The 26,621-nt window shown below is 36.1% G+C and overlaps 1 protein-coding gene across 12 annotated transcripts in view; it reads right to left on the bottom strand.

Moving 5' to 3' along the window:
- Positions 1–25,431, bottom strand: part of CCDC18 (coiled-coil domain containing 18) — a 121,407-nt gene extending 95,976 nt beyond the window's left edge. For 8 of the 12 annotated variants that reach the window (XR_009050233.1, XR_009050230.1, XR_009050232.1 and 5 more), the window contains exons 1-7: positions 25,251–25,431; positions 24,739–24,814; positions 23,909–24,044; positions 22,889–23,063; positions 20,489–20,647; positions 16,219–16,325; positions 14,847–14,975 (exon numbers count right to left, since the gene is read on the bottom strand). Coding sequence is in view for 8 of the 12 variants with exons in the window: in XM_057717685.1 (XP_057573668.1) it covers positions 14,847–14,975; positions 16,219–16,325; positions 20,489–20,647; positions 22,889–23,063; positions 23,909–24,042 (704 nt within the window). In the remaining 4 variants the exon portion in view is untranslated. Of the gene's footprint in view, positions 1–14,846; positions 14,976–16,218; positions 16,326–20,488; positions 20,648–22,888; positions 23,064–23,908; positions 24,045–24,738; positions 24,815–25,250 lie in introns of those variants that run through there. The other 4 variants (XM_057717689.1, XM_057717673.1, XM_057717692.1 and 1 more) reach the window with 4 other exon arrangements.
- Positions 25,432–26,621: the final 1,190 nt, after the last annotated feature.

Genomic DNA, 26,621 nt, shown 5'->3' with positions numbered 1-26,621 from the left:
GCCACAGAGAAGGAAAGAGAAAAAAAGAATAAAAAGAATAGAAGACAGTCTCAGAGATCTTGGTGACAACATTAAGCACACAAACATTCGAATCATAGGCATCCCAGAAGAGGAAGAAAAAAAGAAAGGGTCTGAGATAATATTTGAAGAGGTTATAGTAGAAAACTTTCCCAACATGGGAAAGGAAATAATTAATCAAGTGCAAGAAGCACAGAGAGTCCCATACAGAATAAACCCAAGGAGAAATACACCAAGACACATATTAATCAAACTTACAACAACTAAACATAAAGAGAAAATATTAAAAGCAGCAAGAGAAAAGCAACAAATAAGATATAAGGGAAAACCCATAAGGATAACAGCTGATCTTTCTGCAGAAACTCTGTAAGCCAGAAGGGAGTGGCAAGATATAGTGAAAGTCCTGAGAGAGAAAAACCTACAGCCAAGAATAATCTACCCAGCAAGAATCTCATTCCGATTCGACAGAGAAATCAAAAGCTTTACAGACAAACAAAAGTTAAGAGAATTCAGCACCACCAAATCAGCCTTACAACTGCTTAAGGAACTTTTCTAAGTAGGAAACACAAGAGAAGGAATAGACCTACAAAAACAAACCCAAAACAATTAAGAAAATGGTAATAGGAACACACATGTCAATAACCACCTTAAATGTAAATGGATTAAATGCTCCAACCAAAAGACATAGACTGGCTGAATGGATACCAAAACAAGACCCTTCTATATGCTGCCTACAAGAAACCCACTTCAGACCAAGGGATACATATAGACTGAAAGTAAAGGGATGGAAAAAGATATTCCATGCAAATGGAAGTCAAAAGAAAGCTGGAGTAGCAATACTCAGATCAGACAAATTAGACTTGAAAGTGAAGACTATTACAAGAGACAAGGAAGGACACTACATAATGATCAAGGGATCCATCCAAGAAGAACATATAACAATTGTAAATACCTATGCACCCAACATAGGAGCACCTCAATACATAAGGCAAATGCTAACAGCCATAAAAGGGGACATCGACAGGAACACAATAATAGTAGGAGACTTTAATACCCACTTACGTCAATGGACAGATCATCCAAACAGAAAATAAGTAAGGACACACAAGCTTTAAATGACACATTAGACCATCTCGACTTAATTGATATTTATAGGACATTCCATCCAAACTACAGCATACACTTTCTTCTCAAGTTCACATGGAACGTTTTCCAGGATAGATCACATTTTGGGTCACAAATCAAGCCTCGGTAAATGCAAGAAAACTGAAATTGTATCAAGCATCTTCTCTGACTACAATGCCATGAGACTAGATATCAATTACAGGGAAAAAAAACTGTAAATATGGGGATATGTGTATAAAAACAGATGATTGAACTTGGTGTACCCACCCAAAAAAAAAAATTAAAAAAAAAAAAATTTTTTTTTTAAATTAAAAAAAAAAAATCACACACACAAATAAAAACAACTGTAAAAAATACAAACACATGGAGGCTAAACAATATGCTATTAAACAAGCAAGAAATTACTAAAGAAATCAAAGAGGAAATCAAAAAATAGCTAAAAACAAATGACAATGAAAACACAACAACCCAAAACCTATGGGATGCAGCAAAAGCAGTTCTAACAGGGAAGTTTATAGCAATGCAGTCCTACCTCAAGAAACAAGAAGAATGTCAAATAGACATCCTAACCTTACAACTAAAACAATTAGAAAAAGAAGAACAAAGAAACCCCAAAGCGAGCAGAAGGAAAGAAATCATAAAAATCAGATCAGAAATAAATGAAAAAGAAATGAAGGAAATAATAGCAAAGATCAATGAAACTAAAAGTTGGTTCTTTGATAAGATAAACAAAATTGATAAACCATTAGCCAGACTCATCAGAAAAAAAGGGAAGATGCAAATCAATAGAATTAGACATGAAAAAGGAGAAGTAACAACTGACACTGCAGAAATACAAAAGATTTTGAGAGACTACTACAAGCAACTATATGCCAATCAATTGGATAACCTGAAAGAAATGGATAAATACTTAGAAAAATACAATCTTCCAAGACTGAACCAGGAAGAAATACAAAATATGAACTGACCAATCACAAGTATGGAAATTGAGACTGTGATTAAAAATCTCCCAACAAACAAAAGCCCAGGGCCAGATGGCTTTACAGGTGAATTCTATCAAACATTTAGAGAAGAGCATACACCTATTCTCAAACTCTTCCAAAATATGGCAGAAGGAGGAACGCTCCCAAACTCATTCTATGAGGCCACCATCACCCTGATACCAAAACCAGGCAAAGATGTCACAATAAAAGAAAATTACAGGCCGATATCACTGATGAATATAGATGCAAAAATCCTCAACAAAATACTAGCTAACAGAATCCAACAGCACATTGAAAAGATCTTACACCATGATCAAGTGGGGTTTATCCCTGGAATGCAAGGATTCTTCAATATATGCAAATCATATCAACAAAATGAAGGATAAAAAACATATGATAATCTCAAGAGATGCAGAAAAAGCTTTTGACAAAACTCAACATCCATTTATAATAAAAAAAAACTCTCCAGAAAATGGGCATAGAAGGAAATTACCTCAACATAATAAAAGCCATATATGAGAAACCAAAAGCCAACATCATTCTAAATGGTGAAAAACTGAAAGAATTCCCTCTAAGAACAGGAACAAGACAAGGGTATCCACTCTCACCATTATTATTCAACATAGTTTTGAAAGTTTTAGCCACAGCAATCAGAGAAGAAAATGAAACAAAAGGAATCCAAACTGGAAAAGAAGTAAAATTGTCACTCTTTGCAGATGACATGATATTATACATAGAAAACCCTAAAGATTATACCAGAAAACTGCTAGCCCTAATCGATGAATTTAGTAAAGTAGTAGGATACAAAATTAATGCACAGAAATCTCTTGCATTCGTATACACTAACAACGAAAAAGCAGAAAGAGAAATTAAGGAAACTCTCCCAGTTACTATTGCAACAAAAAGAATAACATACCTAGGAATAAACCTGCCTAAGGAGGCAAAAGACCTGTACTCAGAAAACTATAAGGCACTGATGAAAGAAATCAAAGATGATACAAACAGATGGAGAGACATGCCATGTTCTTGGATTGGAAGAGTCAGCATTGTGAAAATGACTATCCTACCCAAAACAATTTAAAGATTCAGTGCAATCCCTATCAAATTACCAATGGCAATTTTCACAGAACTAGAAAAAGAAATCTTACGATTTGTATGGAAAACGCAAAAGACCCTGAATAGCCAAAGCTATCTTGAGAAGGAAAGACAGAGTTGGTGGAATCAGGCTTCCTGACTTCAAACTATACTACAAGGCCACAGTGATACTGGCACAAAAATGGAAAGGAAGATCAGTGGAACAGAATAGAGAACCCAGAGACAAACCCAAGTACGTATGGGAACCTTATCTTTGACAAAGGAGGCACGAGTATACAATGGAAAAAAGACAGCCTCTTCAATAAGTGGTGCTGGGAAAACTGGACAGCAACATGTAAAAGAATAAAATTGGAACACTTCCTAACACCATACACAAAAATAAACTCAAAATGGATTAAAGACCTACATGTAAGGCCAGACACTATCAAACTCCTAGAGGAAAACATAGGCAGAACACTCTATGACGTACAATCAAAGCAGGATCCTTTTTGACCCACCTCCTAGAATAATAGAAATAAAATTAAGAATAAACAAATGGGACCTAATGAAACTTAAAAGTTTTTGCACAGCGAAAGTAACCATAAACAAGACAAGAAGACAATCCTTAGAATGGGAGAAAATACTTGCCAACAAAGCAATGGACAAAGGATTAATCTCCAAAATATACAAGCAGATCATGCAGCTTAATACCAAAAAAGAAAATTACCCAATCCACAAATGGGCAGGAGACCTAAATAGAGACTTCTCCAAAGAAGACATACAGATGGCCAACAAACACATGAAAAGATGCTCAACATCACTACTCATTAGAGAAATGCAAGTCCAAACCACAATGAGGTATCACCTCACACTGGTCAGAATGGCCATCATCACAAAATCTAGAAACAATAAATGTTGGAGAGGGTGTGGAGAGAAGGGAACTCTCCTGCACTGTTGGTGGGAATGTAAGTTGGTACAGCCACTATGGAAGACAGTTTGGAGGTTCCTTAAACAACTGAAAATAGAAATAACATATGATTCAGTAATCCCACTACTAGGCATATACCCAGAGAAAACCAAAATCCAAAAAGAAACATGTACCATAATTTTCACTGCAGCACTATTTACAATCACCAGGACGTGGAAGCAACCTAAATGCCCATCAACAGATGAACGGATAAAGAAGATGTGGCACATATATACAATGGAATATTACTCAGCCACAAAAAGGAATGAAATGGAGCTATATGTAATGAGGTGGATAGATCTAGAGTCTGTCATACAGAGTGAAGTAAGCCAGAAAGAGAAAAACAAATACTGTATGCTAACTCATATATACGGAATCTAAAAAAAAAAAATGGTACTGATGAACTCAGTGACAGGCGAGAATAACGATGCAAATGCAGAGAATGGACTGGAGGACACAGGGATGGGGGGGCGGGGGGCAAAGTGGAAGCTGGGATGAAGTGAGAGAGTAGCATAGACATATATACAGTACCAATTGTAAAATAGATAGTGGGAAGTTGCTGTATAACAAAGGGAGATCAACTCGATGATGGGTGATGCCTTAGAGGGCCAGGACAGGGAGGGTGGGATGTAGTCATGTGAGGGAGGGGTTATGGGGATATATATATAAATACAGCTGATTCACTTTGGCATACCTCAAAAGCTGGTATGAAAGTGTAAAGCAATTATATTCCAATAAAGAGCTTAAAAAAAGAGTAATAAAATGGAAAGATAAAGTACAAAAAAAAATATTGTACCTATCTACTGTAGATTTTTTCATATTTAACCTATAGTTATTACTTTAATTTTTTATTAAGTGCTCAAGTCTTAAGTGAATAAATTTGTATATATGTATGTACCCACATAACTACTATTCAGATCAAATATAGAACATTTCCAGGAGTCAAAAGGCTGCCTTGTGCACCCTCCCAGTCAATACTCTTCACCCAAAAAGGTAAGCAGTATTTGGACTTTCAACACCACATATTAATTTTGCCTATTCTTGATTTCTTAAGCAAATAATCGTTTGCATCTGGCTTCCTTTGCTTAACCTATCTGTGATATTCATCCCTGCTGTTAAATAGCTATAGTTGCTCTTTTTCACTGATGCACATATTTCTGAATGCAAATATATTTATTAATTCTATTGCTGATGAACACTTAGCAATTATGAACAAAGCTACTTTTAGCATCCTCACACGTCTTATGATAGATACAGGTCTTCATTTTTCTAGGAGTGGATGCTGGATCATAGGGTGACTTACGTTTAGATTTAGTAGATACTGGCAGTTTTCCAATGTCCTTTTACCAATATATACTCCCACTAGGAATACATTAGAATTCCAGTTGCTCTACAACATTCAAAACTTAATACTGTGAGTCTTTTTCATTTTAGCCACCATGGAACTGTTTCCTTTCATGATCATCGTTTTAATTATTTTACTTTCTTTGGGGAAATTTCTAATGATTGATTCAATAACTTTAATGGCTAAACGACTATTAAGGTTTTCAATTTATTCTTGTTAGTTTTGTTAAACTTAATTTTGTTGGTAAATCATTTATTTAGTCTAAGTTTTCAAATGTAGTATCCTAAAATGCTTCATAGTACTTTTTCTTATTTCTTAAATCATAGATAAGTCTGTAATTTAGGAGTCTCTTTCCAATTCCAATATTGGTTTTTGTGCCTCTTCTCCTGCATTAATCTTGTCTGATGCCCATTACCTTGGTCACTGTGAAAAGAACCAGATTTAGGTTCTGGGAATTCTCTATTGTTTCTTTGTTTTCTATTTACTCATTTCATCCTTATCTTTATTATTTAATTACTTCTATTTTTCTTTTGGTCAAGCCCTTTCTTTTATGTCCTTTTCCTGATTACATAAATTCAATGTTTTAGCTCATTCATATACTAATTTTAACATATGCACAGGAGAGTAAAAATTTTCTTCTAACAATGTCTTTGGCTACAGCCCACAAGCTGCAGTATTTTTTATATCATTCAGTTTGAAGTCTTCTAATTTTCAGCACAATTTCTTTTTTATTTATTTATTTATTTATTTATTTATTTATTTATTTATTTATTTATTTTTTAAGAACTTTTATTGAGATGCATTTAACAGACAATAAACAGCACATATTTAGAGTGTACAATTGGGTATCCCAATCTCCCAATTCACTTCTCCCCCAACCCTCCCTGCTTTCCCCACTTGGTGTCCATGTGTTTGTTCTCTACACCTGTGTCTCTATTTCTGCCTTGCATTTCCTCTTTCATAGTTGTTAGCATTTGCCTTATGTATTGAGGTGCTCCTATATTGGGAGCATATATATTTATAATTGTTATCTCCTCTTCTTGGATTGATCCCTTGATCTTTATGTAATGTCCTTTCTTGTCTCTTGTAACATTTTTTATTTTAAAGTCTATTTTATCTGATGTGAGTATTGCTACTCCAGCTTTCTTTTGATTTCCATTTGCATGGAATATCTTTTTCCATCCCCTCACTTTCAGTCTGTATGTGTGCCTAGGTCTGAAGTGGGTCTCTTCTAGACAGCATATGTATGGGTCTTGTTTTTGTATCCATTCAGCCAGTCTGTGTCTTCTGGTTGGTGCATTTATTCCATTTACATTCAAGGTAATTGTCGATATGTATGTTTCTATGATCATTTTCTTAATTGTTTTGTTGTTGGTTTTGTAGGTCCTTTTCTTCTCTTATGTTTCCCGCTTAGAGAAGTTCCTTTAGCATTCGTTGTAGGGCTGGTTTGGTGGTGCTGAATTCTCTTAGCTGTTGCCTGTCTGTAAAGCTTTTGATTTCTCTGTCGAATCTGAATGAGATCCTTGCTGGGTAGAGTATTCTTGGTTGTAGGTCCTTCCCTTTCATCACCTGAAATATATCATGCCACTCCCTTCTGGCTTGCAAAGTCTCTGCTGAGAAATCAGCTGTTAACCTTATGGGAGTCCCCTTGTATGTTATTTGTCATTTTTCCCTTGTTGCTTTTAATAACATTTCTCTATCTTTAATTTTTGTCAACTTTACTATATGTCTTGGCGTGTTTCTCCTTGGGTTTATCCTGCCTGGGACTCTCTGTGCTTCCTGGACTTGGGTAGCTATTTCCTTTCCCATGTTAGGGAAGTTTTCAACTATAATCTCTTCCAATATTTTCTCAGGTCCTTTCTCTCCCTCGTCTCCTTCTGGGGCCCCTATAATGCGAATGTTGGTGCGTTTAACATTGTCCCAGAGGTCTCTTAGGCTGTCTTCAGTTCTTTTCATTCTTTTTTCCTTATTCTTTTCTGCATCAGTGATTATCATCATTCTGTCTTCCAGGTCACTTAGTCGCCCTTCTGCCTCAATGAATCTGCTATTGGTTCCTTCTAGTGTATTTTTCATTTCAGTTATTGTGTTGCATATCTCTGTTTGTTTGCTCTTTAATTCTTCTAGATCTTTGGTAAACTTTTTGATCTTTGCATCCAGTCTTTTTTCAAAGTCCTGGATCATCTTCACTATCATTATTCTGAATTCTTTTTCTGTAAGGGTGCCTATCTCCTCTTCATTTAGTTGTTTTTCTGGGGTTTTATCCTGTCCCTTCATCTGGTACAAAGTCCTCTGCTTTTTCATCTTCTCTATCTTTCTATGGCTGTGGTTTTCAGTTCCACAAGACGGGATACTGCTGATACTGCTTGATACTGCTGTCTGCCCTCTTGTGGAGGAAGCTATCTAGGAGGCTCATGGGTGCTTCCTGATGGGAGGGACTGATGGTGGGTAGGGCTGGGTGGGTGGAGCTCAGTAAGACTTTAATCCAATTTGGTGGGTGGAGCTCAGTAAAACTTTAATCTGCTTGTCTGCTAATGGGTGGGGCTGTGTTCACACCTTGTTGGTTGTTTGGCCTGAGGCCACCTAGTGCTGGAGCCCACAGGCTCTGTGGTGGGGCTAATGGCGGACTCTGGGAGGGCTCACACCAATGAGCACTTCCCAAAACCCCTGCTGCCAGTGCCCCTGCCTCCTCGGTGAGCCACAGCTGCCCCCCACCTCTGCAGGCAACCCTCCAACACCAGCAGGTAGGTCTGGTTCAGTCTCCTATGGGGTCACTGCTCCTTCCCCCTGGGTCCTGGTGAGCACATTTTTGTGTGTGCCCTCCAAGAGTGGAGTCTCTGTTTCCACAAGTCCTGTGGCGGTCCTGCAATCAAATCTCGCTGGCTTTCAGAGTCTGATTCTCTGGGGATTCCTCCTCCCGTTGCTGGACTCCCAGGTTGGGAAGCCTGATGTGGGGCTCAGAACCCTCACTTTAGCAGGTGGACTTCTGCCCGTATAACTGTTCTCCAGTTTGTGAGTCACCCACCCAGAATTTATGGGATTTGATTTTAATGCGATTGCGCCCCTCCTACCATCTCATTGCAGCTTCTCCTTTGTCTCTGGATGTGGGGTGTCTTTTTTGGCAAGTTCCAGTGTCTTTCTGTCGATGATTGTTCAGTAGTTAGTTGTAATTCTGGTGCTCTTGCAAGAGGGTGTGTGCGTAAGTCCTTCTACTCCGCCATCTTAATCCAGCACAATTTCCTCAATGGTCCATGAGTAGCAAGAAGATTGATTTCAAATTTTCAAACATACATGATTTTGGGGGTGGGTTGTTATATATAATTTAATTATACTGTGGTCTGAGGTGATATGTATGACAAATATTTTTATCTTTGTTAAAATTCATGCTTTCTGGCAGAGTGAGGTAACAAATTATAAATGTTCCAGGAGTGCCTGAAAAAATGTAAATTCTCAAATTGTTGGCTCCATACATACATCTATTAGTTCAAAGTTATTAGTCACTCAACTCTTCAGCTTCTTACTTTTTGTTGCTTAATCTAACAATTCTAGTAAATGTGTAAAAATGTTCCCTGAATGATTACAGATTTGTTCATTTCTATTTGAAATTCTGTTATTTTCTTTATGTATTTTGGAACTAAATTATTAAATAAATATAAGTTTACAATCTTTATAGCTTCCTGCTTAAGTGTTACCTAAACACATATATAAGTTCTTTTTTAACTCTAGTAATGCTTGTTGCACTTAAATCTATTCTGTGTGATATTAATACAGCCATTTCTTTGTTTTGGTGACTATTTGCTTGAAATATTTCTTTTCATCCTTTTGCATTCATCTTTTCTGTGTCCTTAATGATGTTGTGCTTTTTTTTATTTTGACTTACAATTTTGTATTTAGTTTCTGCTGTACAGCACAGTGACTCTGTTATACATATATACATATATTTTCATATTATTTACCATTATGGTTTATCACAGGGTATTGAGCATAGTTTCCTGTCCTATACAGTAGGACCCTGTTCTTTATCCTGTGCCCTTATGTTTTAAGTAAGTCTCATTAACAGCATAAAACTAAACAATCTCTGACTTTATCCTGGCTTTTTAATCCATTATGATTAATTATCACCCCAAAAAATAAGTCTTTGCAAAGGTTTTGATCTTTCAATACCCAAATGCCAATCTTCATTCTAGTTCTTCAAAAATCTCCAAGAGTCTTCATTTCACATCCCTACCTAAAAATCTCAATTGCCTATTTATGCTCTCTAGGTTAAAATACAAATCTTTTGGGACTTCCCTGGTGGCGCAGTGGTTAAGAATCCACCTGCCAGTGCAGGGTACATGGGTTTGATCCCTACTCCAAGAAGATCTCACATGCCATGGAGCAACTAAGCCCATGTGCCACAACTACTGAGCCTGCGCTCTAGAGCCCATGAGCCACAACTACTGAAGCCTGCTTGCTTAAAGCCCGTGCCCCGCAACAAGAAGCTCGTGTCCCGCAATAAAGAGTAGCCCCCACTAGCCACAACTAGAGAAAACCCGCACCCAGCAATGAAGACCGAACACAGCCAAAAAGAAATTAAAAAATAAAAGTTACTTAAAAAAAAAACAAAACAGGTTTGTAAGGCAGAAATAGAGACACAGATGCAGAGAACAAACATATGGACACCAAGGGGGTTGGGGGGGGGTGGTTAGGGTGGGATGAATTGGGAGATTTGGATTGCCACATATACATTACTAATAAGAAAAAAATATCAAATTGTACACTTTAAACATATGCAGTTTATTGTATGTCAACTGTATCTCAATAAAAGTTCTTAAAAAAATAAACAAATAAAAAAACAAATCTTTTGGCATGAAACACAAAGCTATTTACCATTTACAGTCAATACTAAGCCTATCTTTTCCTCATATCCTACTACACCTGTCTATTTATAAGAACACAAAACTCCTAGCTTTCTTCAGATATGATGTTCTTTTATACTTCTACAGCTTTGCACATCCTGTCCAGAACGTGTCCATCCCTACTTATTCACCTTATGACAGCAAAGTCAATACCCTACCCTAAAAATCGTCTCTTATCTAAGTTCTACAGAGAGAATGAGTCACTCTTTCTTTGTACTCTTCTTAGTTATATTATAAGGCTGGTCTTCATGTATTATTATCTTGTTATTTTAAATAATCATGTATAAAAAGCTCATCTGAGTAAGTAAAATCTGAATTTCAGAATATTTAACCACACCATTTACATTTACAATAGCTACATTTGTTAGTGTTTATTATTTAGCACCTTACATTTCTTTTTTCACTTATTTGTCACATCAAGACAATATCATCTTGACTTAAGAGATTAACAAACTGAGGCTCAAGAACTCAGAGGAAAATATAGGAAAAACACTCTTTGACATAAATCACAACAAGATCTTTTTTGACCCACCTCCTAGTGTAATGAAAATGAAAACAAAAATAAACAAATGGGACCTAATTAAACTTAAAAGCTTTTGCACAGCAAAGGAAACCATAAACATGATGAAAAGCCAAACCTCAGAATGGGAGAAAATATTTGCAAACAAAGCAATGGAAAAAGGATTAACCTCCAAAATATACAAACAGCTAATGCCCCTCAATATAAAAAAAAATAACCCAATCAAAAAATGGGTGGAATACTTAAATAGACATTTCTCCAAAGAAGACATACAGATGGCCAAGATGAAAAGATGCTCAATGTCACTAAATATTAGAGAAATGCAAATCAAAACAACAATGGGGTACAACCTCACACTGGTCAGAATGGCCATCATCAAAAAAATCTACAAATAATAAATGTTAGAGAGGGTGTGGAGAAAAGGGAACCCTTTTGCACTGTTGTTCGGAATGTAAATTGATAACAGGATGGAGGTTCCTTAAAAAACTAAAAGTACAACTACTGTATGACCCAGCAACCCCATTACTGGGCATATACCCTGAGGAAACCATAATTCAAAAAGACACATGTATCCCAGTGTTCACTGTAGCACTATTTACAATAGCCAGGACATGGAAACAACCTTAGTGTCCAACGACAGATGAATGGATAAAGATGTGGTGGGACTTCCCTGGTGGTCCAGTGGGTAAGACTCCATGCTCCCAATGCGGGATGCCTGGGTTCGATCCAGGCTGGGGAACTAGATCTCACATGAATGCCATAACTAAGAAGCCTGCATGCCACAACTCATAAGTCTGAATGCTACAACTAAAAGATCCCATGAGCCTCAACGAAGATTTCATGTGCCACAACTAAGATCCAATCCAGCCAAAATAATTGAATAAATGAATAAATAAATAAATAAGTTTTTAACTTTAAAAAAAAAAAAAGAAGATGTGGTACATATATACAATGAAATATTACTCGGCCATGAAAAGGAATGAAATTGGATCATTTGTAAAGATGTGGATGGACCCAGAGTCTGTCATAGAGTGAAATAAGCCAGAAAGAGGAAAACAAATATTGCATATTAACACATGTGGAATCTAGAAAAATGGTACAGATGAACCTAGTTCCAGGGCAGGAATAGAGATGTAGACGCAGAGAACGGACATGTGGACACCAGAGAGTGGGGGTGGGTGGGAATGAACTGGAAGATTAGATTTGACATAAATGCACTACCATGTGTAAAACAGATAGCTAGTGGGAACCTGCAGTATAGCACAGGAAGCTCAGCTTGGTGCTTTGTGATGACCTAGATCGATGGGATGGCGGTGGGGGTGGGGAGGGGAGTTTGTGGGAGGAACGTCGAAGAGGGAGGGGATATATATATACACACATATAACTGATTCACTTCATTTGTACAGCAGAAACTAACACAATATTGCAAAGCACTTATACTCCAATAAAAAACAAAGTTATAGAGAAGATTTAAATTAGTAAAAAAAAAAAAAAAGGTTAAATAGTTTCCCCAAGGTAACAAAGTCACTGAGAGGTAAAAGCTGGCTGTTTGACTCCAAAACCTAAATATTTCCACTAAGTAATAGTGCCTACCACATATATATTGTAACTGGAACTATGCTAATATGCTGAAAAAATGTTCTTTCAAACCCATTTTAATGAAAAAACGACATACATGGGTTTTGAGCAGTTTTTAGAAGTTTACATGCACACCCAAACAAATATTTATCTATTTATGACAACTTTTCAAAAAACACTTTCTTCATAACATTATTTATATCATAGTATAAATTTTTAAAACAAATATTTGTTGCTAGAGAAGATAAAAATGCAGATTATGATTTTACCCTGTGCAAAAGCTGTTATAGGGGCTTCCCGCTAGCACAGTGGTTAAGAATCCTCCTGCCAATGCAATGGACACGGGTTTGATCCCCTGGCCGGGAAGATTCCACATGCCTCGGAGCAACGAAGCCAGTGCGCCACAACTACTGAGCCTGCGCTCTAGAGCCTGTGAGTCACAACTAATGGGCCCAATGCTCCGCAACTACTGAAGCCTGCACACCTAGAGCCCATGCTCTGCAACAAGAGAAGCCACCACAATGAGAAGCCCACGCACCACAAAGAAGAGTAGCCCTGCTCTTTGCAACTACAAAAAGCCCGTGTGCAGCAACGAAGACCCAATGCAGCCAAAAATAAATAAATAATAAATAAATAATAAGCCTTAAAAAAATTAATGGACAAAAAGGAACATTAAATTTTATACTGCCAAATTTCTGAAAATTTTTCACTTCAAAAACTAGGTAGAGGGACATCCCTGGTGGTGGACTGGTTAGGACTTCTCCTTCCAATGCAGGGGGTGTGGATTTGATCCCCGGTCAGGTAGCTAGGATCCCACATGCCTTGCAGCCAAAAAGACAAGACATAAAACAGAAGCAATATTGTAACAAATTCAGCTAAGACTTTAAAAATGGTCCACATCAAAAAGAAATCTAAAAAAACAAACAAAAAAATCCTAGGTAGAATTTTTTTTTAAAGCCAAAAAAAGGTGGGGGGGGAGGTGGCGAAGATCTAAATAGACATTTCTCCAAAGAAGACATACAGATGGCCAACAGGCACATGAAAAGATGCTCAACACTGCTAATTATTAGAGAAATAAAAATTAAAACTACAATGAGGTATCACCTCACACCAGTCAAAATTGCCATCATCAAAATGTCTACAAGTAATAAATGCTGGAGAGGGCATGGAGAAAAGGGAACCCTCCTATACTATTGCTGGGAATGTGAACTGGTATAGCCACCATGGAGAACACTAAGGAGGTTCCTTAAAAAACTAAAACAGAGCTACCATATGATCCAGCAATCCTAGTCCTGGGCATATATCCAGAGAAAACCATAATTTGAAAAGATACACACACCCCAATATTCACCACAACACTATTTACAATAGCCAAGACATGGAAGCAACCTAAATGTCCACGACAAATGAATGCATAAAGAAGATGTGGTGTATATATATACAATGGAATACTATTCAGCCATAAAAAAGAATCAGATAATGCTATTTGCAGCAACATGGATGGACCTAGAGATAATCCTATTAAGTGAAGTAAATTATCAGAGAAAAACAAATATCATATGACATCACTTGTCTGTGGAACCTAAAAAATTGATACAAATGAACTTATTTACCAAACAGAAATAGACTCATAGACACAGAAAATAAACTCATGGTTACCAAAGAGGAAATGTTAAGCAGAGGGACAAATCAGGAGCTTGGGATGAACATACACACACTACTATTTATAAGACAGATGACCAACAAGGACATACTGTACAGCACAGGGAACTCTACTCAATATTCTGTGATAACCTTTAAGAGGACAGAATCTAAAAAACAATGAATACATATACATGTATAACTGAATAACTTTGCTGTACACCTGAAACTTAATACAACATTACAGATCAACTATACTTCAATACAAAATAAATTAAAAAAAAAAGAAAAAAGGGACTTCCCTGGTGGCGCAGTGGTTTAGAATTCACCTGCCAAAGTAGGGCACACGGGTTTGATACCTGGTCTGGGAAAGATCCCACAGGGCCACGGAGCAACTAAGCCCATGTGCCACAACTACTGAGCCTGTGCTCTATAGCCCACGAGCCACAGCTTCTGAAGCCCAAGCTCCTAGAGCCTGTGCTCCGCAACAACAAGCGAAGCCACTGTAATGAGAAGCAAGCACACTGCAACAAAGAGTAGCCCCCGCTCGCTGCAATGAGAAAGCCCATGCACAGCAACGAAGACCCAGCGCAGCCAATAAATAAATAAACTAAAAAAAAAAGAAAAAAGAATTTTAAATAAGTACTATATTCTTTGTTTTTCCCCTACAAAAACAATTATTTGCTTTAAAAACACTTACCTCTTTCCTTGTTTACTTTGCTCAAGTAAGTCCACCTTCAACTTTATACATTCCTCTTGGGACTTCTGCAAACTCTGTTCTTTTTCAATCACCATTTTCTGACTCTGCTCTAATTTATCTTCTGCCTCTCTATAAAACAAAGATTCTTTTAAAGGTTGTTGAAGAGATTATTCCAGGTGTACAAGAATAGTTCAACATCAGAAATTCTATTAGTTTAAATCACTGAGTTAAATTCTATTAGTTAAATCACTAAAAGAAACAAATATTTAACAAGAGATAGAGAAAAGGCATATTTATCACTTGTGAAATACTAGTTTTTATAAGGAATAAAAGAATATTTCCATCAAATGATAAATATATCTGAAGTAAAAGCTTATATCACATTTAATGACCAGATACTAAAAGCATTAGATATATTTCAGGAACTAGACAAGATGACTGTTATCACCACTATATCCAATGATTTTTCTGACAGCTGCAAAAAACGAAAATGAAAAAGTAATAAGTATAAATTTTGGAAAAGAAAGACAAAATTCTTTTTTTTTTTTTTGCAGATATTATCATTAGCTACCTGGAAAATTCCAGGAGAATCAAAATAAAAATTGGAATTAATTAGAGGTATGACAATAGTCCAATTACAAAATAATTATAGTATTATACAAAAAGCAGTAGCCTTCCCATATACTATCAATGAACAGAACAAAAACAAATTTACAACAACCAAAAATATAAAATAGCTAGGAATAAACTTAATATATGTATTACAAAGAAAATTACAAAATTCTGATGGTCACTAGAGATGACTTTAGTGTGAATCATAATCATCTGTAGGACTTGTTAAAACACAAATTGCTGGGTCCCACCTCCCAGAGTTTGTGACTCAGTAAGTCTGAGTCAGGAACTGAGGTTTGTATTTCTTACAGGTTCCCAGATGAGCTCACACTGCTGGCCCCAGAACTACTCTGCGAGAATCACTAAAATGGAGCAATATGCTATTTAGTATGCATATATTTCTCATTTTATTCAAAGCAGCAGCAGAAGATAAATTATAAAGTGTCTGATTCCCTGTATTTTATTTCTTGAATGCCCATCAAAGTACTGAGTATATATTACCATGTAGGGCAACAAGCAAACTAGTTCATGTTAATGAAAACATATAAATAAGCATCTCAGCTTAGATTTAGTCTTTTTTAGCCCCATATACTGCATGTATCCTGCAGCCAAGAGGAGTTAAGATGAACTGAAAACAGATTCAACAAGTTCTAAGGCAGTCTACAGGCCACTATAGATTTACTGGGGTGGGGGATAAAATTTAACAAGATATGCCAAAAAGTAAAAGTAGAAAATAAATATTTTAAGCTATAAGTTTTACCTCAAAACTTTATCTTGGGCTGAAACTTCTGCTTCCAAATTTATAATCTGTTCTTCTAAGATTGGTACATTGGCTGCCTGTTGTTGAGCAGATTCAAGCATAGAAACCTAAAACAAAAAAACTTTTAACGTACTTTCTTCACAAAATAAATTAATCTACTTGGTCCTTAGTTTCTTTTACCATCTGACAGGGGTTCAATAGAACTCCCTGATCATTGTTCAATTGTGAAGTTCATCCTATCTGTCAATTTACATGGGCATGTCATCATCACAAGCTAGTCTCAGCATGTAAGCTCCTGCCATTACCCTCAACTTAATATCCCAAGGTAACTGGTTAGTTATCTGGGGAGAAAAAGAGAATCTTTATGGACACCATATAAAAAGATAAATTTCACATAAATTAGAAAATTAAATTTCAAAGACCAAATCATTTTAAATTACATAAAAATACTTATTGAATCTTATTATTTAAAACCTAATTTTAGAACACATGCTTACTAGAGAAAACCTAGAAAACACAAAAAAAATAGTAATCCTACAACTTGGACTTTGAAGAGTGTAGGACAGTGGAAATCCACAACCTAAATACTGTCTGGAAAAGAATACCAGTAAGAAAACAAATTATCCCCCCAAAAAGGAAGCATGAGGTATACAGTACAGGGCAGCGATGAGGTCCAGGATAGAAAATTTGGAATATAGTTCAAAATCTGTTAATAAGTCCCTCCTTTTCCCACTCTCAGAACACCAAGAGTCACATGATGGCCTACCAAGAAGAGATACAAAGTTTATTATCTGGAGACACTGAACAGGAAAGGTTTGAGACTCTTGAGACATTGTGTGGAATGATGAGCAGGGATGAGGAAGAGTTAAAAACAAAGAGATTAATACAGAACAGTCAGCTTCCAGCTTCCTACCCCACCTCACAAGGCTACCCCACAGGTAAGAAATCAAAGAATTCTTTGCTGGAGAAAAACTCAACAGCTCCAAAGAAAAAGACCTCATATATGGATACTGGATGGGGGGAAGGGAGATGTCTCCCTACGAAAGACCCATCTTCTCAACCATCACCAACAAGTGAAGCCCACTGGACAACAAACTTCACCTTTGCACAGACAGCTTCCAAACAGCATTTCAGTGCCTTCTCTTAACTGTCAATACAAATAGCCAAAACACCAATGTCTGAAAGCTTCTATCACAAAAGTCAGACGTCAAAACAAAAGAAAAAAGCAACAGGCAGCAGCAAGGCAAACACACACACACACGAAAATCATTAAATCTTCAGAGAGCTATGAGAGGATACTGTATCAGGATTGTATTAAATACAAAACCATCAGAGAACACAAAAAAGCTCTGGAAAATGAAAAATTTTGAGAGTCAAAATAAAAGATTCAGTAGGATGACAATGTTGAGGAAATCTCAGAAAAAAGTATCACAGGAAGACAGATGGAAAATACCAGGAAAAAACTTGAAAGATTTAGAGGACCAATCCTGGTTAGGAAAGCTGGAAGAAAGAAAACATAGGAAAGAAAATCATGAAAGATTACATAAGAAAAATTTCAGGGATCAAAGGACAAAAGATTTCAGCCTAAAAGGGTCTTCATGTACCCAGCACAATAAATAACAGGTCTATTCAAAGACACATCATTGTGAAATTTTAAAACACCAAGGAAAGAAGGAAAATCCTAAAAACTACCATATATGGAAAAACAAATTTAAAAATATATTACACCTTGGAAAAGTAATTCACAATGGCAGCAGACGTTTTAGAGACACACTGGAGGATAGAAGACAAGAAAGCAATGTCCTAAAAATTCTGAGGTAAAATAATTTTCAACCTAGAATTCAATCAAGTGTGGAGAAGAAATTAAGACATTTCAGACAGACAAGGAAGCTACTGGAAAACCTGCTCCAACTAAAGAAAGATTAAACCAAGAAAGACGACGTGGGATCAAGGAAACAGTGGGCAGCAGATCTGAGGGGCAATAAGCTCAGAAAGTACAAGACACCAGGCTCCAGAAGTGTAACTACCACACAGACATTGCTAAAAGGTAAAATATGAATATGCTGATCGGTACAATGGGGAATTTCAGCAAAAGATTTCCCATAGTGGCACATATGCAGCATCAAAGCTGAGACCTGCCCTGGAAAAGGCAGCCTCTCTAAAAAATATTTTATTAGGCAATTTAGAAAATGCTGAGATGCGAAGTAAAATACAAATATCTGTCTGACTGCCTAGAATAACCACTAGTGTATTTACATGATCAAAGAAAGGAACAAAACGCTAATAGTTCAGTAATTATTAGTAAAACTTTTAATATCTCTTACACTTTAAATAATTATGCAGCTGTGACTTTAAAAAGAATCTAGCTGATTAAAGAATTAAAATATAATTAAGAAGGTGAACAGACACATCAAAAGAAACCTAAATGGCAAACAAATACACTGAAAAGGTAAACCTCACGAGAAAACAAGAAAAACAAAATATTTTCCTTCAAAGAAATTAAAAAATATAGATATGTTTAAGAAAAAAAAAACAAAAAACTAGAATACTGAATGCAGACAGAGTGCAGTAAATGTCTGAAAAAATTCTTTCCCTGTGATTTGACCACTCTGGATACCTAGCACAGAAATAATCCCAAATATCAAGAAAGTTTTATGTTCACTGCAGCATTTTTTCTCCTTAAACTCAATAGTATTTTGTTTTGTTTGAAAAGTACAAAAGAAAAATAAACACCTCTCATAACTCTACTACATAAAACAATATGTGTAAAAAGTAAACAGTGAGTCTCATTCCCAAAGTTATCAACAATACTGTGGAGCATAGTCCCTCTATCCTTATATTGATATACGTCATATGTATATCTATATACATACAAACACACAAACATATAGACACGTGCTCATTTTATAAAAAACAAAACAGATTATTGTGTGTGTGTTGTTCTGTAACGTTTCTCTACCACCAAATATTTTAGGTAAGGTTTTGAGTGCTGACTGTGCAGATACCATTCTAAGTGCCTCTACGTACATCATTTAAAACCTTACGAAGTTCTATAAAGTCAAACAACTTTACATTTTAGTACTGATATATTTACCTTAAAAAAAAATGCTTTGTAGCAATCCATTATATGGATATATTACAATTTACTTTACCATGCCTCTATTATTAGACATTTTGGTTTCTTCTAATTTTTTGTATAATACCAATCATATAGAAAAATACAGGAAACCACTTAAACAGGGGAGTTATTAATTAAATTATGGTAAACTCACATAAGGAAACATAATGCTACCATAAAAAACGATCATTGGGGGCTTCCCTGGTGGTGCAGTCGTTAAGAAACTGCCTGCCAATGCAGGGGACATGGGTTCGATCCCCAGGCCAGGAAGATCCCACATGCCGCAGAGCAACTAAGCCCATGCGCCAAAACAACTGAGCCTGTGCTCTACAGCCCACAAGCCACAGCTATTGAGCACACATGCCACAACTACTAAAGCCCACGTGCCTAGAGCCCGTGCTCTGCAACAAGAGAAGCCACCGCAATAAGAAGCCCGAGCACCACAATGACAAGTAGCCCCTGCTCACCACAACCAGAGAAAGCCTGTGCGCAGCAACAAAGACCCGACGCAGCCAATAAACAAATAAATATTTAAAAAATAAAAAATATAAGATCGTTGCAAAAGCTAGGTAAATGCAACCAAAAACGCTTAGACTATGTAAGAAGTATAAAACACAGGAAAAACGAAAACTATTCAAACATGTAATATTCAACTATGTAATAAACCAATAAAGCAGTTTCTAGGTAGGTGAAACTGGGTTATCTTTCTCCTTTTTTTTTTTCTATTTTTGAAGTTTTCAACAATGAGATTGTATATTTTAAAAAGGAAGATAGTAAACTATGAGGGTGAGTCAAAAATTATTCACATTCTGGCTGTAGTTATAGAAGCGTTAATATAATCAGAGTGTGGATAATTTTTGACTCACCCTTATATATATTTCCTTTGTACAAGAAGTAAAACCACACAAACTGATAATCTTAAGATTTTAACAAGCTCTGGCTTATCTAAATGCATACTATATACAAGTTCTAAATAATTCTCAGATATTAAATTCACATAAAATTGATTCTATAACATTGATACTATATGATCATAATAAAAATTATTATACATAACACATTAAGGCAATACAAGGAATATTTCTTCAATTTTAAATCCAAGATGATTACAATTATTTTCTGTTGGCATAGTCACCCCTTCAAGAAACATACTTTTGCTCTTGACTGTGTCAATTCAAAGTGGACAGACTCTATTTTAGTCATTAAAGAATGATTCTGTGAGACCAAACAAGCATTCTGCTGCCTAAGTTTATTAAGTTTCTCTCGAAGACTTTTGATTTCCTGATCCACAGGGGTAGATGAAAAAGACATCTGAAAAATGAAAAAGAACAATCTATTTTGAATTAGGTTACTAAGCATTACATGTAATTAATGAAAATAGTGAACAATTATCAACAAAATGACTTTAGTAGCTCAGAAAAATGAATTCAGATATTTAGTCAGTGTTGGTGAGGATATGAGAAAATCAGCACTCTCTCCTCCACTGCTGGTGAACATGTACATAAATAAGTTCAGCTTGGAAAAAAGTGGTACACTTTGGAAAAGTTCTTGGTATTATCCAGTAAAGTTGAACTTCACAAGACTCAACAATATTACTCCTGGATATAAATCTTATAGAAACTATTGGACTTTTGCACCTGAAGATTAAAGATATAAAAATAAGAACTGAAATGCCCACAAACAACAAAATGGATAAATTATTCTTTAACTATACATACATCTCTAGTATACTCTTTTGAATATATATTTTACAATAAATTATTTTAATTTTTGAGTTGAGCTTTTCAAAACATGATTTAATTCTTTTTAATAAATAATATATTTATGCAATTCAAAAGCCAGAACTATATAGGAAAAAAAGTACATACAGAAGTATCATTCCCATCTTTAGTTGATAGGTAACCATTTTTACAAGTTTCTTGTTTATAAATTTCTATATAACACCAATCGGCAAAAAAAAAAAAAAAAAAAAGGAAACTCCTTATATAGGAGAGTCATTAATTAAGATCTTAAACCTAGTCTTCTAATGTTTCCATACACATATACAAGCAATACAAATTATCCATACCCACAAGAGCTCCTTATGCAAAACCAGAATAGTATGTATGTTGTTCTGCACCTTGCATTTTTCACTTGAACAATATATCCTGGCAATCTCTCCACAATCAATTCAGTGAGAAACCCCTATTCTTTTTTTTTAACCCCCTTAGCTGCAGTTTCCATTGCATGTTTATTCAACCAATCCCCTATTACTAGACAATTGAGCTATTTGTAGTCTTCTGTTATAACAAACAAGGCCTCATTTTGTACTTACATAGGTAGTTTTCCAGAAAAAGGATTTCCAAGTTAAGGGTAAATGCATTTGTGGTTTTGGTAAATATTACCAAATGCCTCTCCATTGAGGTTGTACCACTTTGCATTTCTACCAGCAATGTACAAGAATGTCTGTTTCCCTCTCAGTATCACCAACAAAATACAGTACCAAATATCTGGATGTTTAATAATCTTTTTCTTTTATTATGACTGAGATTGAATATCTTTTTATTTGTTTTAATTTCCTTTTCCATTCATGTCTTTTGCTCATATTTCCACTGGGTTGATGATTTTTCCTTATTTCTAGGAGCTCTTCATATATTAAAGAGATTAGTCTTTTGTCTTTAATAGGCATTACCAATATTTTCCCCCTCCAATTTGTCATGTAACTTTTGATTTTGCTTAGGATAAAACACAGTGATTTCAATGAAGGCATATATATATATATAAAATTTTAAAAAATCAGCAATTTTAATTAGGATAGAGATCAAATTTCCCCAAATTACAAAATCTTTGTAGACATGGAATTTGAATTCATTTTCTAAAATGTAGGCTCAGATAGCTTCATCGAACAGCTTCCTTACAAAAAGAAAATCTTCAGTTGCTGGCTTTCTAAAGTAGGAAGAACCAATTTTTATCAAAAAAGATTATGATGTACATATGCAACCATATGTATACATGCATGCTCGCAGTGGGGTAATGAAAAACAGAAAGAAGAGAGTGGAAAAGGAGATGAAAGGGTTGAGTAAGGAAGAGGAGTATACACAGGGAGACAGATAATACGACTGAATAAAAAAGAAGAAGACAGAGTGAGTTCCAGACCAGGAAAGACATCTAACATTATCCACAAAATTTAGAGATAATGAATGGAGCACCTGATCCAGACTAAACAGTGAGAATACTTTAACCACTTAATAAGCCATGATTACCTATTACTATGTACATGGTACAGTACTAAAATCAAGTGGATTACAATGTACTTGAGAAAACAAGATATTTAATTGCAAAAAGGTAACAAATATTGAAGTTTAAAATAGAGTAATACACCAAAATAACTACTCTCTTGTTAGGACAAAACAAGAACCATTATACTTAAATTCAGAGTCTTGAGCATTATAGTAAAAGACTATGGAAAACATGAATAAGGCATTTGAAGAAAAAACTCAAAGAAAAAGTATTTTAAGTAGATAGGTCTAAAACTAAAATTACTTTTAAGTAGGTAGGTCTAAAAATAACAACCTTATCTCTTGGCTTTTTTTGAAAATCAGTACCACTATTGGGCATTTTACAAACTTTTTTATAAGGTGAGTAATTCAGAAGTTCAAGCTGGCTAGGCTGAGAAAGATCTTCCAGAATAAGCCTTTCAGACCTTGAAAGATTAGAGGCATAATCGGAGTTTTCACTTGGACTAACACTAGAAAAAAAAGAAAAAAATACATTTTAGTTCTTGGATATTTTAAGTATTCACTCTTAATTTCTATACATTAAGGACTTCCCTGGTGGCGCAGTGGTTAAGAATACGCCTGCCAATTCAGGGGACATGGGTTCAAGTCCTGGTCCAGGAAGATTTCTCATGCCTCGGAGCAACTAAGCCTGTGCGCTACAACTACTAAGTCTGCGCTCTAGAGTCTGCGAGCCACAATTACTGAGCCCACGCACCTAGAGCCTGTGCTCCGCAACAAGAGAAGCCACTGTAATGAGAAGCCCACACACTGCAATAAAGAGTAGCTCCTGCTCTCTGCAACTAGAGAAAAACCGTATGCAGCAGTGAAGACCCAATGCAGCCAATAAATAAATAAATAAATAACAGATAAATACATGTCTATACATTAAATAAGAAAATAGAAAGAAAAGCACCTGAAATGTTGTTGGAAGTCAGGTTCCAGAAATGAACTTAAGGCATTTTAACTAAATTTTTAAATAAACTGTAATTAGTTTTAAACTAGCAATCTATGTTTCTGGAGGCTCTATGCTAGGATTACTTAAGATTCAAAAACTAGTCACAATAATAAGCCTACACATACATTTTACACTCTGAGTCCTAGTACAGTAAAAGTTTCAATATGTAAATGCTTCTCTAATAGTTCTATTCTTTTTCCTAAACTAAAAGTTATATTCAAAATTATTTCTTAAAAAATTACACATTATTCCCTATTCTGGACAAATCAGAAACAAAATATATAATAATGATATTCATACATTTCACATTCATAAGTTAAAGTTCTACTCAGGATTCTATATGTAATTTTACTCACTCACCTAGATAACGCGTCTCCTAAACTCTGCAAACTCCATTCTGTAATCTTCAGTTCATGTCTTAAGGAAGCAACATTCGCCAGCAAACTTTCTTCTTCATTGTCTTTATTGTAGTAGTCTGATGAACCAGATTCCATTTCTTAAAAAAGGAAATGAATTTCTTGTACCTTGCCTGAAAGAATCTGTGGTGTCAGTCAAAATACTCTCACACTAATAAAATTTAACTCATTATTTTTCTACTTCAAATGCTGTGAAATCTTTCATGGTAATTTAAAACAAAACAAAACAAAACACCCAGCAACAATGAATTTCTCTGCAGGGTAAAGCCATAACGGAAAGCTGAACAGAATTTCAATGAATCAATTTTTCATTATAGCCAAGGACTAGTTATTATAGTTTCTCTTTTCAAAGCATCTTTAATTTTTCTAACAATTGTCTAAACTAAGTGTTTTTATTCCATGTTAAAGATTAATAAATTAAGAATGAGACAAATAACTTGCTCAAGGTCACACACACTGTAAATGGTAGAATCAAGGTTTGAACCTAGGTCATCAGGATCCAAAGATCTTTTAATCATGTCACACTGCAGTTTTCTTATTTATTATAGATTAACTTCAATATAAAGTGTTTGAACTTACATAATCATGTTACAAGCTCTGAACATCTGTCAAAATTAGTATCATTAGTCATTCAAATTTTCTTAAAGGTAATTTATTACTAGATAAAGGTTATCCCCTTCTCCCATTCATTATGGTTTTAAAATTCAAAAATCACACACTCACAATTCACATCACAACCACAGAGATCAAAATGACATTAACAGGTTAACTCACAGAAATACATGAAGAAAAGCGTTTGTTTCTTCAACTGATGAGTATCTCAACGGTTGCGAAATTCTCTACTAAGTAGCTTTGCACATAAAAAATCATGATAAAGTACATTTTATTGTTAATAATTAATATACATAATTATTACATATTAAGACACATATTATTAATAATAATACAACCTAAATGAAGGCTTTATAATCTCTACTACTCTTACATGCCTTCCTGCATAATCTTAAAATGACATTCCTCTTTCAGATCTTATTTACCTTTGTCATTGTAGCATCTCTTTCACCACCCTTCTAGAATTCTGACCACATCTCAAGCTCCAAAAGGTTAGGAGTCCCGTGTATTATATTCAGGACTCTAAGGTATTTAGAGAAACTCGGTATTTTCAGTGAATAAATGATGATTACTAAACCGCCCTTCCTTTCCCTCACCTAGCTAAAATAATACGACAAATTTATTCCACATTCAAAATCTCTCAGATGTAGGAAGATTAAAAAGAAAACTCTCACCTTATTGGAAGAAACTGTGGCAGGAAATTACATGAGAGGCTATGGAATCTTAGCAGAGAAAATGTTCCTACTATCCTCCTTCCTCTTTTGTCTCCACAAATTTGCTTCTGCTTAAATGAGAAGACTCCCCCAAACAAAAGTCAGTGGTTCAGGTCCCCATTCTTCTTTCTTTTCGACATCTCTAGTTCCCTACTGGAAGGAAAGGAAAGGGTAAAGAAAATTTGGGCAAACTCTAAAATACCATTTGACATTATGTTTCAACTAAGTCAGGTTTATGTCCAACATCTGTATAGTTTAAGAATTCTCTAACCCTTAAGTAGCAATGAAAACGTTTGATATGCAAATATATTTTCATTTTCCAAATGGGTCATTTATTATCTTCAAATAAAGATTCCTGGGACTTCTCTGGCGTCCAGTGGTTAAGACTCAGCGCTTCCACTACCGGGTTGCGTGGTTCAAACCCTGGTGCGTGAACTAAGATCCCAGAAGATGCATGACCAAAAAAAAAAAACCAACCAGCCAACCAACCAACCAACCAAACAAACAAAAAACAAAGAGTCTTCCTCCCTTCAACTTACAGTAGTTAGAAAAGTCTAGCTTCACTGCCTGTACATACGTGGAAGAGCACATCATGCTATCTACAGGCCTTGCCATCTTGTGGCCCTAATAATAATGCTTTTGTAGGTATACACACGCACACCCATCACACCGAAGAACAAGGGTTCAGTACACTCCCTGTATGTAAAACGATTGGCTGTAGTCGAAAAAGGATCCTCATTTTGCAAGGAGGTCATGATTTATATTATAGTATTGTCCTGTGTCAAGAACGCTCAATTTGACAGAAGAAGCGGAGGAAAATTTGACACCTTCCTTTCCGATATTTCCTCAACTACAATACAGCCCTGCAGAGCAGCGTCCGCAGCGAGGGCGAGGACCAGACGAAACGCATCCGAGGGTACCGACAGAGAAAGGAACGGAACTCCCTCAGGTAGTTTCCGCCCTCTAGGGTCAGTCGCTCACCACCCAAAGCGTAGCTGTGAAAGAGACCCACCGACGACTGTGCACGCCGCGCTCTACGCTGCGTTCGGAAACCTCGGACCCTCTCCCGCGCCCCAAGCGTGGAACTCCAGACACACCACGAGGGAAACCAGCGAACCCCAGCTGCCACTAGCTCGAACCGCCGCGGGAGCCGTTGAAGACGCACCTCCCCGGCCGCAGCCCCGCCCCTCGCGCAGACTCTGCGCGGAACGACGCCGGAGGCGCGGGGCCTGTCGGGGATTGTGGTCTGCGAGCGCCCCCGAGCCGCACCCCTCCCCCCCGAACTACATTTCCCACAGTTACGGTCACGACGCCCATTGGTGTGAGGGAAGC

Source organism: Hippopotamus amphibius, chromosome 1 (assembly GCF_030028045.1).
Source record: "Hippopotamus amphibius kiboko isolate mHipAmp2 chromosome 1, mHipAmp2.hap2, whole genome shotgun sequence".
Classification (NCBI taxonomy): domain Eukaryota; kingdom Metazoa; phylum Chordata; class Mammalia; order Artiodactyla; family Hippopotamidae; genus Hippopotamus; species Hippopotamus amphibius.
This window is presented reverse-complemented; position numbering and strand designations above follow the sequence as displayed.